Source organism: Eublepharis macularius, chromosome 4 (assembly GCF_028583425.1).
Source record: "Eublepharis macularius isolate TG4126 chromosome 4, MPM_Emac_v1.0, whole genome shotgun sequence".
In the NCBI taxonomy this organism is placed as follows: domain Eukaryota; kingdom Metazoa; phylum Chordata; class Lepidosauria; order Squamata; family Eublepharidae; genus Eublepharis; species Eublepharis macularius.
The window spans coordinates 148,377,103-148,390,360 of NC_072793.1; the positions used below are offsets into that span (position 1 = coordinate 148,377,103).

At 40.2% G+C, this 13,258-nt stretch overlaps 1 protein-coding gene across 4 annotated transcripts in view; it reads right to left on the bottom strand.

Moving 5' to 3' along the window:
* The window catches only part of PTPRG (protein tyrosine phosphatase receptor type G), a 683,491-nt gene that overhangs the window by 94,299 nt on the left and 575,934 nt on the right, over positions 1–13,258 (bottom strand). For 3 of the 4 annotated variants that reach the window (XM_054978207.1, XM_054978205.1, XM_054978206.1), the window contains exon 13: positions 8,205–8,337. In XM_054978207.1, the coding sequence (XP_054834182.1) occupies positions 8,205–8,337 (133 nt within the window). The remainder of the gene's footprint in view (positions 1–8,204; positions 8,338–13,258) is intronic. The other variant, XM_054978204.1, reaches the window with a different exon arrangement.

A 13,258-nucleotide genomic window follows, 5' to 3' on the forward strand; every position in this document is an offset into this window, starting at 1 on the left:
AACACACTGTTGTTTCTGTTGTTATTTGGCCTATTGTGTGTGGGGGGAGGTAGAAATATTCTGCAAGATTCAAGCTATTGTGATGGTGTGTATGCACAAATTAGCAGAATAGTCAATGTTACACTGGTAGGGAAGAGTTGGAGGAGCTCACACCAGCCTATAATGGCCTACTTCACCATGCCCTTTTAAAGACTCTGAGAGGGCTGGGGGATGAATGTTTATTTGAGACCCTCCTTCCTTCTCACTGTAACCTGCACCAATGTAATTTTTTCTCAGCTGGAGAAAGAATAGGTAAGCATATAATCTTTTCCACAAGTCATTCATATGTAATGAATTTAATAAAGCAACGCGTTAAGATTTATATATAATATATATATAAAGATAATATATACAATTGAATTCAACTGCAAACAACAGCACACCTGCAAAATAGATCTCTCCCCCCCCCCAACATATTGGTTAAGGATTCCAGACTACTATGTTTAGTAGAAATTAGCAAAATTAGGGGGGAAGGAGTCTATACTGCCGATCTGCAGCTTGACCTGAACAAGTCAGTAAGCATTCCTTTCTGCTATGGGCTACAGCTGATATCTCCCATCAGACTGCCAGGCTAACAACTAAGATACTAGATTGCCTAGAGATGTGGCAGAAAGGAGCTGATGGGCTATATGTTTAGAACTGCAGCTCAAACAATGGCGGGTTATACTTGCACTGCCTGGTGTCTCTGCCTTGGAAGGAAAAAAGCTTAAACATTTCAAACACAGTGCTATCAATGCTAGAATGGGCCCCTCCATAGGTGAGGCTGGCCAACTGCCCTCTCCTTAAAAAAGAGTCTATGCCTAAGCTCTAGGACTTGCATGGGGGGGGGCAATTAAATCTCTCTCAAAACCCTAGTCATGTCTTATGAATACTGCAGATTTATGGCTGTTGTGGGTTTTCCGGGCTGTATTGCCGTGGTCTTGGCATTGTAGTTCCTGACGTTTCGCCAGCAGCTGTGGCTGGCATCTTCAGAGGTGTAGCACCAAAAGACAGAGATCTCTCAGTGTCACAGTGTGGAAAAGATGTAGGTCATTTGTATCTACTCAGGAGGGGTGGGGTTGAGCTGAGTCATCCTGTAAGAGTTTCCCAGGGTGTGGAATGCTAATGGCGGGAGGCTTCACTGTATCCTGAGGAGGTTCTTTTGCATATGGATTGGTACTTGATGTGCTAATCTTCTCTGCAGGGCTTCTCTGCAGATGCCAGCCACAGCTGCTGGCGAAACGTCAGGAACTACAATGCCAAGACCACGGCAATACAGCCCGGAAAACCCACAACAGCCATCGTTCTCCGGCCGTGAAAGCCTTCGACAATACTGCAGATTTACTTTTGCTTTGCCTGTAGTATTGCTCCAAATAAACAATCCTGCCAGAATGTAAACATATTAGCTTGCATAGACAGCTCAATTTTGCAAGAAATGCAGGGTAGTCATGCTGCTTTGTCTTCTGGGTCCCAGGGGTGGATGGCTGAAGTAATTCATAGGCAATTCGCAGTGACCAATGAGTGCGGAGGAACACAGCTCTCAGAAGCTGCACTTGTGAATTAATTTCTTCCTCTTAGTTGGAAGTCAGAAGTGGCTATAATTCAACCCCCCTTTAAACGTTGCTGTTGTCTGAAATCCTGAAATGTTAATTGCTTCTTTATATTCTCTGCTTATTTCACCCTTTTAAAGCTGCCATCTACGCCAAGGCTCGTTATAAAATGAGAGCAGCTAATAAGAAGCGAGGCAGTGATAAGGTCACAATTTACAATAAGTGCCTTTTAAAAAAAGTCAGGATGCCACATGTCCACAAAAAGTTGATTTTGTACCAATTCGTTTCTCCTTGATGAAATGGCAACATTGCCCAAGCTTATCTTTCCAAAATGCTATAACCATAATCACTATGAGATGCTCAGTAGCAATGTTGATCCAAACCACATGCAGGGCAGTGCATCCTGGTCAACAGAGGGGACAGCAGCTACATACAACTGTAGGCCTATACTTACGGGAAGAAGTGCAGTTTTATGCTTTTTATTTATAATATTTCTGTGCTGCCTTTCCCCTGACCAAGTATGGCAGCTTTCAACAAGCTGCCAACAGCGTCAATAAAAATAAAATCAAAATTATTACAATAAATATTAAAACAAAACAACACTGAAACACAACTCTATCAGTGTTCCAACTATGGCCATTAGTAAAATGCTCTCTTGAAACAGTCATTAGAGTGGGTGCTCTGGCTAGCTTCCTCAGCCGGGTCATTCTACAAGATTGGGGCCGCAACCAAAAAGGCTCAGGCTGATTACATATTTCTGAAAAAAACGGAACAGCCAGCAGAAACTAGTTTGAGGAGCACAACTGGAGCATGGGTTCATATAGGAAGGGATGGTCCTTAGATAAGTTGTCAAAGGCTTTAAAGGAGGAAACAGCCACATAAATTGAGCCTGGAACCAGACAGGCAAACAGTAAAGTTGCTTTGAGACAGCTATAATGCATTCATAAGAGCTAACCCAGATAACAAATAGGCAGCCCAGTTTGGCACTAACTGAAGTTTCCAAGTTGTCTTTAAGGGCAGCCTTGTACAGAGTGCATTACAGTTTTCACAGCCCAGAGAATATGAATCAGAGAGTATATAGGACTGACTGAGCCTTTGCCGTTTTTGTTATGGGCAATGAAGGCTTAGAGTATTAATAGGTCAGGTGAATCCTGAGGGATTTTTTCACAGCCCATCAGCATTCTGGAGTTTTAAGAATCCCAACATTCCATTCAAAGTTAAAAAAAATGTTAGTGATGTAGACCTCATGGTTGTAAAGCTAGAACAGTTGAAATTACAAAAAGCAAAAATAAGAACATTTTAAATGTCCTTCAGAAGGTTTCTGTGTGGTGGGTGAATGCACCAAGATGTCTGAAGACCCACTCAGCTTTGGGAGACTCTCCAGAGCAACAGCTGAAACTATGCAACTGTAACTGGAAGGAAAATCAGAAAACCCTCCAGGTTCAGGCCAAAAGTCAATCCGAGTCCAACATTATTTTTCTCATAGTGGCCAACTAGGAGAGCTCTGGAAAGCTCAGAAGGCACCTGTACCTTCCTGCTGTTGCTCCCAACAAATTGTGGTCCAAAGGCACCCAGGTTCTGAACATGGCACACCTTAATTTGGCTACCATAGCTAAGACTCGTCTCCCACACATTTGTTTAGCCCCTCTTTAAATCCATCTCAGCTAGTGGCCATCACTACATTTTGTGGCAGTGAATTATCCACTGTGCAATGAAATATCCTTAATCCAAACCTAGGTATATATGGCTTTATATGAAGTTGGACCGTTGGTCCATGTATCTCAGCATGGTCTGTTCTGGCTGGCGATGACTCTTTGAGGTCTCGGGAGGAAAAAAGTCTTATCCAGCATCTGATACTTGAGATCCTTTCGAACTGAGAAGCCAGGAGTTGAGTAGGGGACCTTCTGCATACAAAGCATCGAGCTACAAACCTTCCTCTTGAAGGAGAAACTGCATGCTGGAGCTTCTAATAAACAATCATATAATGGACAAGGACCATAACTCGGGATGTTTCGTGCATGACTGCAAGCTTCCAAATATTGGTTCAGAAAACTGATTTTTTACTTACAATAAAATAATTCACATCAACTGTTCCCACAACATAATGAAGAAACAGCTGCAAGGTGGACTTGAGAAAACTGAAGTTTAGGTATTTAGGGGAAAAGAGAATACGTAAGCGCTTGTTACTTGAAGCCCAATCATTAGCATGCTTACATGGAACTAAGTTCCTTTGAATCCAATGGGGCTTTCTTCTCACTATATATATGCACAGGATTTCAGTCTCAGCTATTAAAAACAGAAAAGGAAAACATTGTTTCTTTGTCACATCAAAAATAAATACATATAAATAGCTTGAAATTGAAGTTTTTGTAATGAACAAAGGAATGAATGGCTGCAAAAACTGCTGCGAGTCAGCACAGAATCATAATGGACAGCACACAGTTCTTAGAAATTAAAAATACAGTATCTAAAATGCAAAGAAACACCGTTAAAATATCAAGCTCCAAGCCACATGTCACGTTGACCCTGCATGCAGCTCCAGGAGGCGTGAGGAGGCTATGTTGACTTCATCCTAACAAACAGCCAAAGGCAGCAACGACTCAGGCGCCAAAAGGGGGGAAATTCATTTGCAGGCTCAAACGGTCCCCAAACAAAAGGCAGACCTTGAAATTCACCTGTTGCCATAGACATAGATAATCTATTGCAACACGTTTTGTTCTGGGAATTGTGCATAGTTTTTACATTTTCTTCCACATTTTACAAACAAACTTCAGGAGTTCATTCAAAAGCTGTAAGAAAGTTTTGGGATCATGAACAGCCTGCACCTCAGCCTTAGGCGAGGCCCTCTCCATTATGCCAACTATCCGACACTAGGCAATGAACCACTTCTGTTACGCTCATCTCTCCTACCAGGTCTTTTTTCTTTCACTTCCTCTTCTTGCTAGCTGGTGTAAGACTGTTCAACAAGCAGTATCAAACACAAAGAGCAAAGCATAACTACACAATGCTACTATAGTTATTCCAGAGCTTTACATTTTGCAAAGCTTTTGTTGGATCCACTGGTCTATATTTTACCTCTCCACAGTACGGAAAAAATGTGTGATTTTTCCAAATATCAGATGTCTCATGCAGTAAAGCACACCTGAAAATATGCTGGAAAAAGACTAAAATCTGGTAAATTACCAGCAGAGGAAACACAAGCTAAATTATGGTAATTCAGTCAATTAAGGCAAGCTGAATTTCATCTTACGCCATCTTTCTATATAAAAGGCGAGCTGTACTGGCAATGACTCACCTTTTATCCCCGCACAGGCGCACTTGTGTGCTCCTCTGTGGGGATGAAAGGGGAGACCTTGACAACATGGCTTGCCGAGGAGGCCCTGAGCAGGCTGCAGCCAGCAGTGGGAATGCTCAGCACGGTGTAGCGGTCAAGGTCCACACCAGGCCTCCCTGTTGCCTCAGGTAGAATTGCCAGTCCTTGCTCTCACCCTCCATTCTTGCCCCCGCTTAACTGACTGACAGGGAAAGGCGGGGGAACGCGCTTCCAGGGTGTGCTCTTGCACAATGCAATAGACTGATTTCAGCCATTTCCGCCCCTCTATGCTCCCAGGCCCTCAGCCACCCAATCTTGCCCTAATAAAAGGCCAAATTGGGTGGCTGCAGAGCGCAGGAACGCTCCAGGGCCCATTGCGCCCCCCCAGCAGCACTTCCGGGCTCCACAGTGGCATTATTCAGCCCATTTTGGGCCGATTCAGCCTGCTGCAGAGCGCAGCCAAATCAGTTTTCTAGAGCCCGTTGTATTTTTTTCCACAACAGGCTTTATTGATAGTTCTACAATAAGAAATGTCAATTTCACTGTACAACCAGTCTATGATTGTGGTTATTTCATGTTACAAATCTCATAAACTCCTATTAGTTGACTGGCCACCGTGATAACACAAAAAAGGAAATAAACCCCTTACTTAGAAATCTTGTCAGTGTCTCATTCCATTCACTTTCCATACGGTAAGGCAATAGTGAATTACTAACAGTAAGAGATCTCCATTTGATCAGTTTAAGTCTTATTCCTGGTTCCTCTTCCCTTAGAGCTTGTGAGATACAGGATGTTAGAATACCTCACTCTGGCTGCATTGGATTGGTGGGGGAAGCCTTGGCAGAATGGCCTTGCCTAACACCGAGATAAAATGGGATTGGGAAATGTTAAAAAACCAAGATTCCTAGAGACGGATGAAAGAGCAAGAGCCAGATTGAAACATAGTTCCAGGCACTTGTTCTAGTACAACAAACGAAGTACTATCTTCTTCTCTGTGCGATAGATCTATGAGCTGGCTGACTGGCTGTCATGGAGGGACGTGGAAAGGTAGCTGGGCTAGATTTACTGGATTCCTTGGCACCAGCTCCAACTATACTACATACCACACAAATACATACATACAACATGGGTTATCTTTGGTCTCTAAATAGAAACTGATAGTCAAAGGCAATTAATTAAAAATGCCTGAAATTTTATTTGGATCTGCGTGTTCCTGAAGCTTCAATGCAATGTAGAGAACCAGAAGGCTTCAGTGCTCCATTTATGTCACCTTTGTTCTAAAATCATCTAGTCTCTCACATGCTTAAAAAAAGAAAGAAATTAAGCTATTTTCCCTTCACAATGCCTTGCCAAAGGGTGATCCATGTCTCCTGTATTTTCCATTTTTCTTTCTGATCTTTCTATTGCCTTTCTTACACAAAAAAGCAAGCAAGAAAAGCTGATCAGGAAAAGACCACTTGGTCTAACAAGCCTGTCCCCCAGAGGGAAAGATTTTTGTAACTAGTGAAAAACATAAGAATAGTTTTTGTGCTATTCATTTTGATATCACATTTCCTTTCTTAAAAGAAAACAGCCTATCTCAAACTCATTTTCATGTTATTTGCTTTCATGGTCTCATTTACAAAATGATTCCATATGTTGTCTATTATACTGTGTGTTATACATTTGTCCTGCTTCAATACCAATTTCCTAACTTTTAAATTAGATCTTCTGTGCTTGGGAAAAAACAACTCATAATGGTAAAACTGTTCATTTTTTTCTTAAGGAGAATATACTAAAAAGACACACCATGTAAAGTGCAGTCAGAAACATTGTTGCCTATAAAAGTTTGATGTTTTATACCAAAACTTTTGCAAGTGTGGATTCTTTTATAGACTTTTTTCTCTATGCAGGTGATTTCCAGTCCATCCATCCCCTGCACTGATGTGAATGTCCACATATCAATTTTGTCTGAATGGTGAAATATCCAACAGTTGGACACTGAACACTTGCAAATCCTTTTAACACCTTGGCATTTTCTCAGTGATGTATCTCACTGTTTGGCAGACGTTATCTCTGTATTTCATGTTATTATGTAGTTCTATGTAGTTAATGTTTTATTGCACTCAACCTAGTATTTGTAATTTCCCCACCATTATATTCCTTCTTTAGGTGAAACAGATTGGCTAATGTCAACGTGGTAATCTACTTAAGAGGGCAGTTGTGTATTTTTTGTAATACATGTTGCCAAGCATCATCCCACATTATCAGAAAGCAGCTTCATCTGTGTTTTCCAGTGATATGGTATCAGCAGGTGCCCATTCATAGAATGGGTATCAATCAGTTTCCCATGACCAACGGGAAAAGGTAACTTGTAGATGATCAACATACAGTACATGAGAAGCCACCATCGATTATCCCTTATTCTGCTACAATTGTACCCCTTACATATACAACTTACTATGTGATCTGCTTACCGTTTCTACATTTTTTATGTTATACATCTGTAAATGTTATGGATTACGTTCCAAAATCACACCTTATTTGATATACATAGGAGCAATTCATATATGCACCTGGGTGATCATACCTTCACTCACAATCTCATCCTGTCTTTATGAACCTTAAATTTATTGTGGGGAAGAGTACAGGAATCTATTTGGTATGTGTAAGAACTAGTCTATACAATTTGGTGATGCTTAAAGATTTTAGTAGTTATGGTGGTACAACCTGCTCTAATTTAAGGCTGCGGAGTTTTAGAACATGGAAATTATACCATAGTTCAAAATTTACTTGAAAGCAAGAAAGTGGGGTTTCAATTGCAACGTGTCATACAAGTCATTTATAGCACTGCTGAATATTGAACTCAGCATTAAAAGTCAAAAAGCATTAAAAGTCAAAAGACATTGGACAGTTGATCATTCCTGAAGGGAACACCAGAGAAGTCAAGGATTTCTAGCTATTTCATGAAACACTTGGACCACAGTGCAAGAGGACCTGGCTACACAGCAGACAGTAATTCCATATGAAACCATCTCATATTAGATTAGACTAATGGTTTATCTAGCAGTGGGCTCCAAGGCCTCAGGGACAGCCAAGGTGCTTGGGGATTAGCCAGGTACCTTACACATACAAAACACGTACAATAGCATTGATATATGATGCCTCCCCATTTTCAATACACAAAAACCAGTAACTGAAACAGCAGTTCTCAAGGGCACTTCTAGTGTGTTTGTCATCATGACCAACTCAATGAACATCAAGAATATGAAAACAGAGGCAATCATGAGTCTTTACAGTATCATACTTTAGATTTTTTAAAAAGAAAGAGGAGAAACACTCACCTCCAGTAAACTAGCACGGCAATAAGAAGTATGAGGCACACAAATGTCAAGGCTGAGACTACGATGAGGGGAATGATCCATTCCATTTTGCCAGGAGCAGGTCTGGTTGCCATACTGGAAATATTCCTACCTGCTGTGTGTTAAGCAAAAAAGGACAGCAAAATCAGTAGTGACAGAAACAACTGGTACAAATCCTTTATTTCAAAAGAGCCACATTGCGCATTAGACAGGCAAGCCTGGGTTCACCACTGAGTCTACACTCCAGAAGAAGCTGTAGCTGATTTGAAGAATCTCTTACTCTAATGTAATTGAAAACATGGCTTCGTGGCTTTCACGTGTATTTTGCTTTAAGAGCACCTCAGGTATGTATGCACAGTAGCTCAAAGTTAAAATACTACTTCTTTCAACAGGAGAGAAGAACAAACTTAAAAAAATAAAGACAAGTATTTGATAAAATATGGAATTAAACTGAATACAGAAAGTTCCAAGGAGGGAAAGCTTTGGTTGTGTTTACAGAAAATAACCAGAACGATCTAATATTCCTTTCGGTTCCAACTTCAAGTAGTTACAGCCACAATAGTCTGCGTTCTTAGATTTTTTCTCACATGGGCTGTATTCATTTTATTTCCTCTAAAGCTTTAATACTGTATTGTATAATCATGATTAACTGCAGCGTCTTCCCATTGTGAAGTCTGAGATGGCTTTGCAGAAGTAAGTTGCTTGCATCTTCTTGAGTTATAAAATAGATAAGTAAAACATATGCCTTAAACCAGGATATTTTTACTGTTTCCTACAAAAATTGATAGAGAGGATGAAGGAACCACAGACTGACTTCACCAATGTACAGCAATTTGCAACCATATGGCTAAATCATGGACAATTTGACAATTTAATATATCTAAACAAATGCACTTACAGGCTAATGAGCAATTGTTACCACCAATACTACTTTCTGGCGCTGCACCCATATAATAATAATAATAATAATAATAATAATAATAATAATAATAATAATAATAATAATAATAATAATCGATTTATATACCTCCCTTCACGACAACTTAATGCCCACTCAGAGCAGTTTACAAAGTATGCTATTATTATCCCCACAACAAAACACCCTGTGAGGTGGGTGGGGCTGAGAGAGCTCCAGAGAACTGTTACCAGCCCAAGGCCACCCAGCTGGCTTCAAGTGGAGGACTGGGGAATCAAACCCAGCTCTCAAGGTCTGTAAGTAGAAGTTCCCCAGGGCACAGAGCAAGATTCTACCTGGGTTCTTACTTTGTTGTATCCATGTATGCTTGAGGAATCCTCTCAGTCTTGCTGCTTTCTCATTCAACAGTCTCCAAGGTCCTATTCTAGAGTTGCTTTCTGTAATACATGTCTGTACCTTCTGACTCTACTACTTAATAAGATGCATTTGCTCCACTTTCAAATACTGATGCAATATTTATTTACTCCATCTTTGCCCAAACTTTCTCCCCAATGAGGCTTACATAATTTTGCTCTCTCCCATTAAACAGTGGTTTTTAGTAAGAACTACAGATTTTGAGTTCATTAGCCTTCAGCAGTGTTAACTGAAGGGTTTTATTCCAGTGCCTTAAACTAATTTCTCTTTGAGAATCAGAATTATTGTCCCACTATAGGACGTATGATCTTGAATGTCTGAAAAGTGCCCATGACATCATATAGTTCGTGCTACATGGCACCTAACTGAAAACATTCCCATGGCTTGATTTTATGTATTTAGAAAATCTGTACGTTGGCCTTCGCTTGAGGTGGCTCAGAGCAAAAACAGGAAGACAATACAAACAAGCCAAGCCATTAAAAAAAGTCAAGAGAAACATGACATAAAAGCAGCAAAAACCTACACAGATGTTCCCCAAATGTGCAGCTGATTTTTTAAGGATTGCATTGTGGTAGTTTGTGATAGCAGCCTAACTAAGTTTACCTAGAATGATTTGAAACACTAACTCCGTTTCAACTCCAGTGCTCTTTTTTTGGGATTGTACAGAACAGAAGAACTTCAGGAAGCAACAAGCTTTCTCCACTGAACCAGCAATGCTCATAGCACATCAGCCTTGTAAATCACTTAACATTGGAAGGTGGAGGCAGTGAGTGAGGTCTTTCTGGAAAACCATTTTGCATGGCTTTATGCAGGATCCAGGAACAAAGCTATTCATGTTACTTGGAGAATCAATAATGTACCAGTGTTATACTTGATGTTATAGTTGATGTGATAGTGATAGTTGTAATGAACATCATGTCTCTGTATTTGGAAACAGGCAAGAGATAGCAGTGTTTACATTACCTCCAGCGAAGAAGAGATTTCTGTCACACTCTTTCATCAAGCCATCTATGTTGTTTTAGACACAACGTTCTCTTTCAAGACTTAAAAGCACCACACTTGCTCTTAAATCTTCTCAGCACAATCCTATTCTCTCTTTTGTGGTGTGAGGTATGATTATATTTTGAGCCAGCAGCAAGTATTAGAGAAAAAGAGTTGCCTTTTCACCAGAAGAGAGGGGGGAAAACAGGTACATGGAGGGCAAGAGTGAAATTTAAATGAGAGGAAAGGTTAACTGTAAAGTAGAATTTACCAAGCTCTTAGAATCAGGCAAGGTGGGACCGTTGATGCAAGCCCAACAAGAAACCTTTGTAGTCTTAAAAACTCACCCGACAATGCAGATCTTGAAGTCTGCTGTGCCTAAATGAAGTGCTAATCTGGAGGCTCTGAGCAGGGAAGGAAGAGAAAGTATACCCGGAGATGATAGATCAGGGTGGAAAGAGAGACGTATTATTAACCTTTTGTGTGAGGGGGGGGGAGGGTATCTGACCAAAATGAATCTGGAACATAGAAAATTTAAACTTGGGGTCAACATTCCTCCCCCCTCCCTCAGATGTTAAGTACACAATACTTAAAAAAGAGAGTTTGGACATTTTTATTTATTTTATATTTATATCATTTATACTCCCCCTTTCTCCCCAATGGGGACCCAAAGCAGCTTAATCATTCTCTTCTTCTCCATTTTTTCCTCACAACAAACCCTGTGAGGAAGCTTACTCTGGGAATGTGTGACGGGCCTAAGGTCACCCAGCAATCTTCCATGGCAGAAGGGGGAATTGAACCTGGGTCACACAGATCCTAATCTGTCACTCTAGCCACTATGCCACACCGGACATGAACAGTTGAGTTTCTGAAACTGGGAAGTCATGAAGATTTGCACAACTTCTATAGACTTCAAAGAAGCTGAGGTTACGCAGGAGAAAACAATAGGCATACAGGTAGCAAACACAATGTTCATATTAAGGTTCATATGCTGAAAGAAAAGATGGGGCTTGACATGTAGAGGAGAAAATATGATTGAAATTCTTGGAGACATTTTCAAAACTCTCACCTTTTAAAAAAGTATATTTGCAAGCAGTGAGAAAGGCCAGTGCTCTCCCTGATGTTGACTGACTTCAGAAAAACTTGAAAACCTGTGAGACACTTCACTGCTTTCTGAAGCTCTGGAAGGCTCAATGTGACAGATGAGCCTTTTTACCCTTTGACTGAGGGGAGGCATTGGCCTTACAGCTAGCTAACAAAGCTCTGAGCAAGATGTCAGAGAAGAGCTGCCACTAATGGAATAGGCATGGTTAGTTGCAAATTTTGGTGAGGGGTGTGGACCCATACTAGACAAGTCAGTCCAAAGGGGTTATCACTCAGTGTCAGCCAAGAAGGTCGATGTCTCATTTCAACAACTTGAAAATGAAGACTTCTGAAAAGCAGTGACATGTAACAGAACCGTCACATTTATTTTTTAAAAAAGGAAAAGCAGTCTTTAGGAAGTTTGGAACAAAGAAATGGTAGGGAATGGGATGCTTAATTATTTTCCCAACCCACATCCAAACCCCCAAGTCATTTCCCCCCTAATGCTGCAGGTTCTAAGTACAACTTTGTCAGCCTGAGCAGAGAGTTTGCAGGAAAGCGAGGGGGTTAACATTAACCTATACTCCTCTCATGATTTCATCATTCAGAATTGCCCCTCCCTAAAGCTTTTTTAACACAGTTAGGCCTTGAACTGTGTTTATCCACACGGGAATGATAAACCATTATCCCAAAGCAGTACAAGTTCTAAGCTTTATAACTGGTAATTTTACAAAATGAACATGCTTATATCACCTTAAAACGTAGAGACAACTGAAAATTTTAAGAGCTTCTTGAATGTTTTGAAACCAAAAGATAATGGGAGGGCTTCCTCCCCAAATCAAAGTTACAGTTTTAAAGTAATCAGTTCATGGTAAAGGGATACCAATATTACTGTTCAGTCTTGTAAATTGAACATCTACAAAGGTCCTGTGTGACTATGATTAAAATAATAATGACAATCATCTAGCATTCCCACTTGGTTCAACGCAATGTACTTTCAATTAAGTGTACCTAAGTAGGACAGCAATATTAGAAATTCATACCCAAATAACATTTCCCCATGCTTTGGCGAATAGCTCGATATTATTAAAACTTATTAAAGTTACAAAAAGTTATTATTAAAAACATTAAAGTGATTAAACTTATTAAAGTTCAACCTTTTTAAAGACTTATTAAAACTGTGTTTTGGAAAAAAATACAGTCCATGGAGCATTCCATATAATGTTCTTCAACTGATGCAATACACAATGCCAAAAAATACATTGTATGTTATATTTCACAAACTCATAGAAACTAAGAATAATACTTCATAACTAAAAGCAGAATAGACAGGAATTCTGTACACAATACATATGTATAATGTGAATTTATTATGCCTTCTTTACACACTGGCCTTGCCCTCTTTATACACTGTGACATACTATCGGTATCTATAAAAGCTCTGAACATGCGTTTGGGGACCCTGCAAAACATATGGACTCCGTTTGTTTTGATCCTGTAAACAAACAAGCGGCACATGGATTGGGTAATGTTATGTTAAACATGTGAATGGGGAGGATCTGGCCTGCAAGCATGATTGCATTCCCTGGGCATGTATATACTGCACACAAGGGCAATATGAAGACAGTTCCTGCAACTCAAC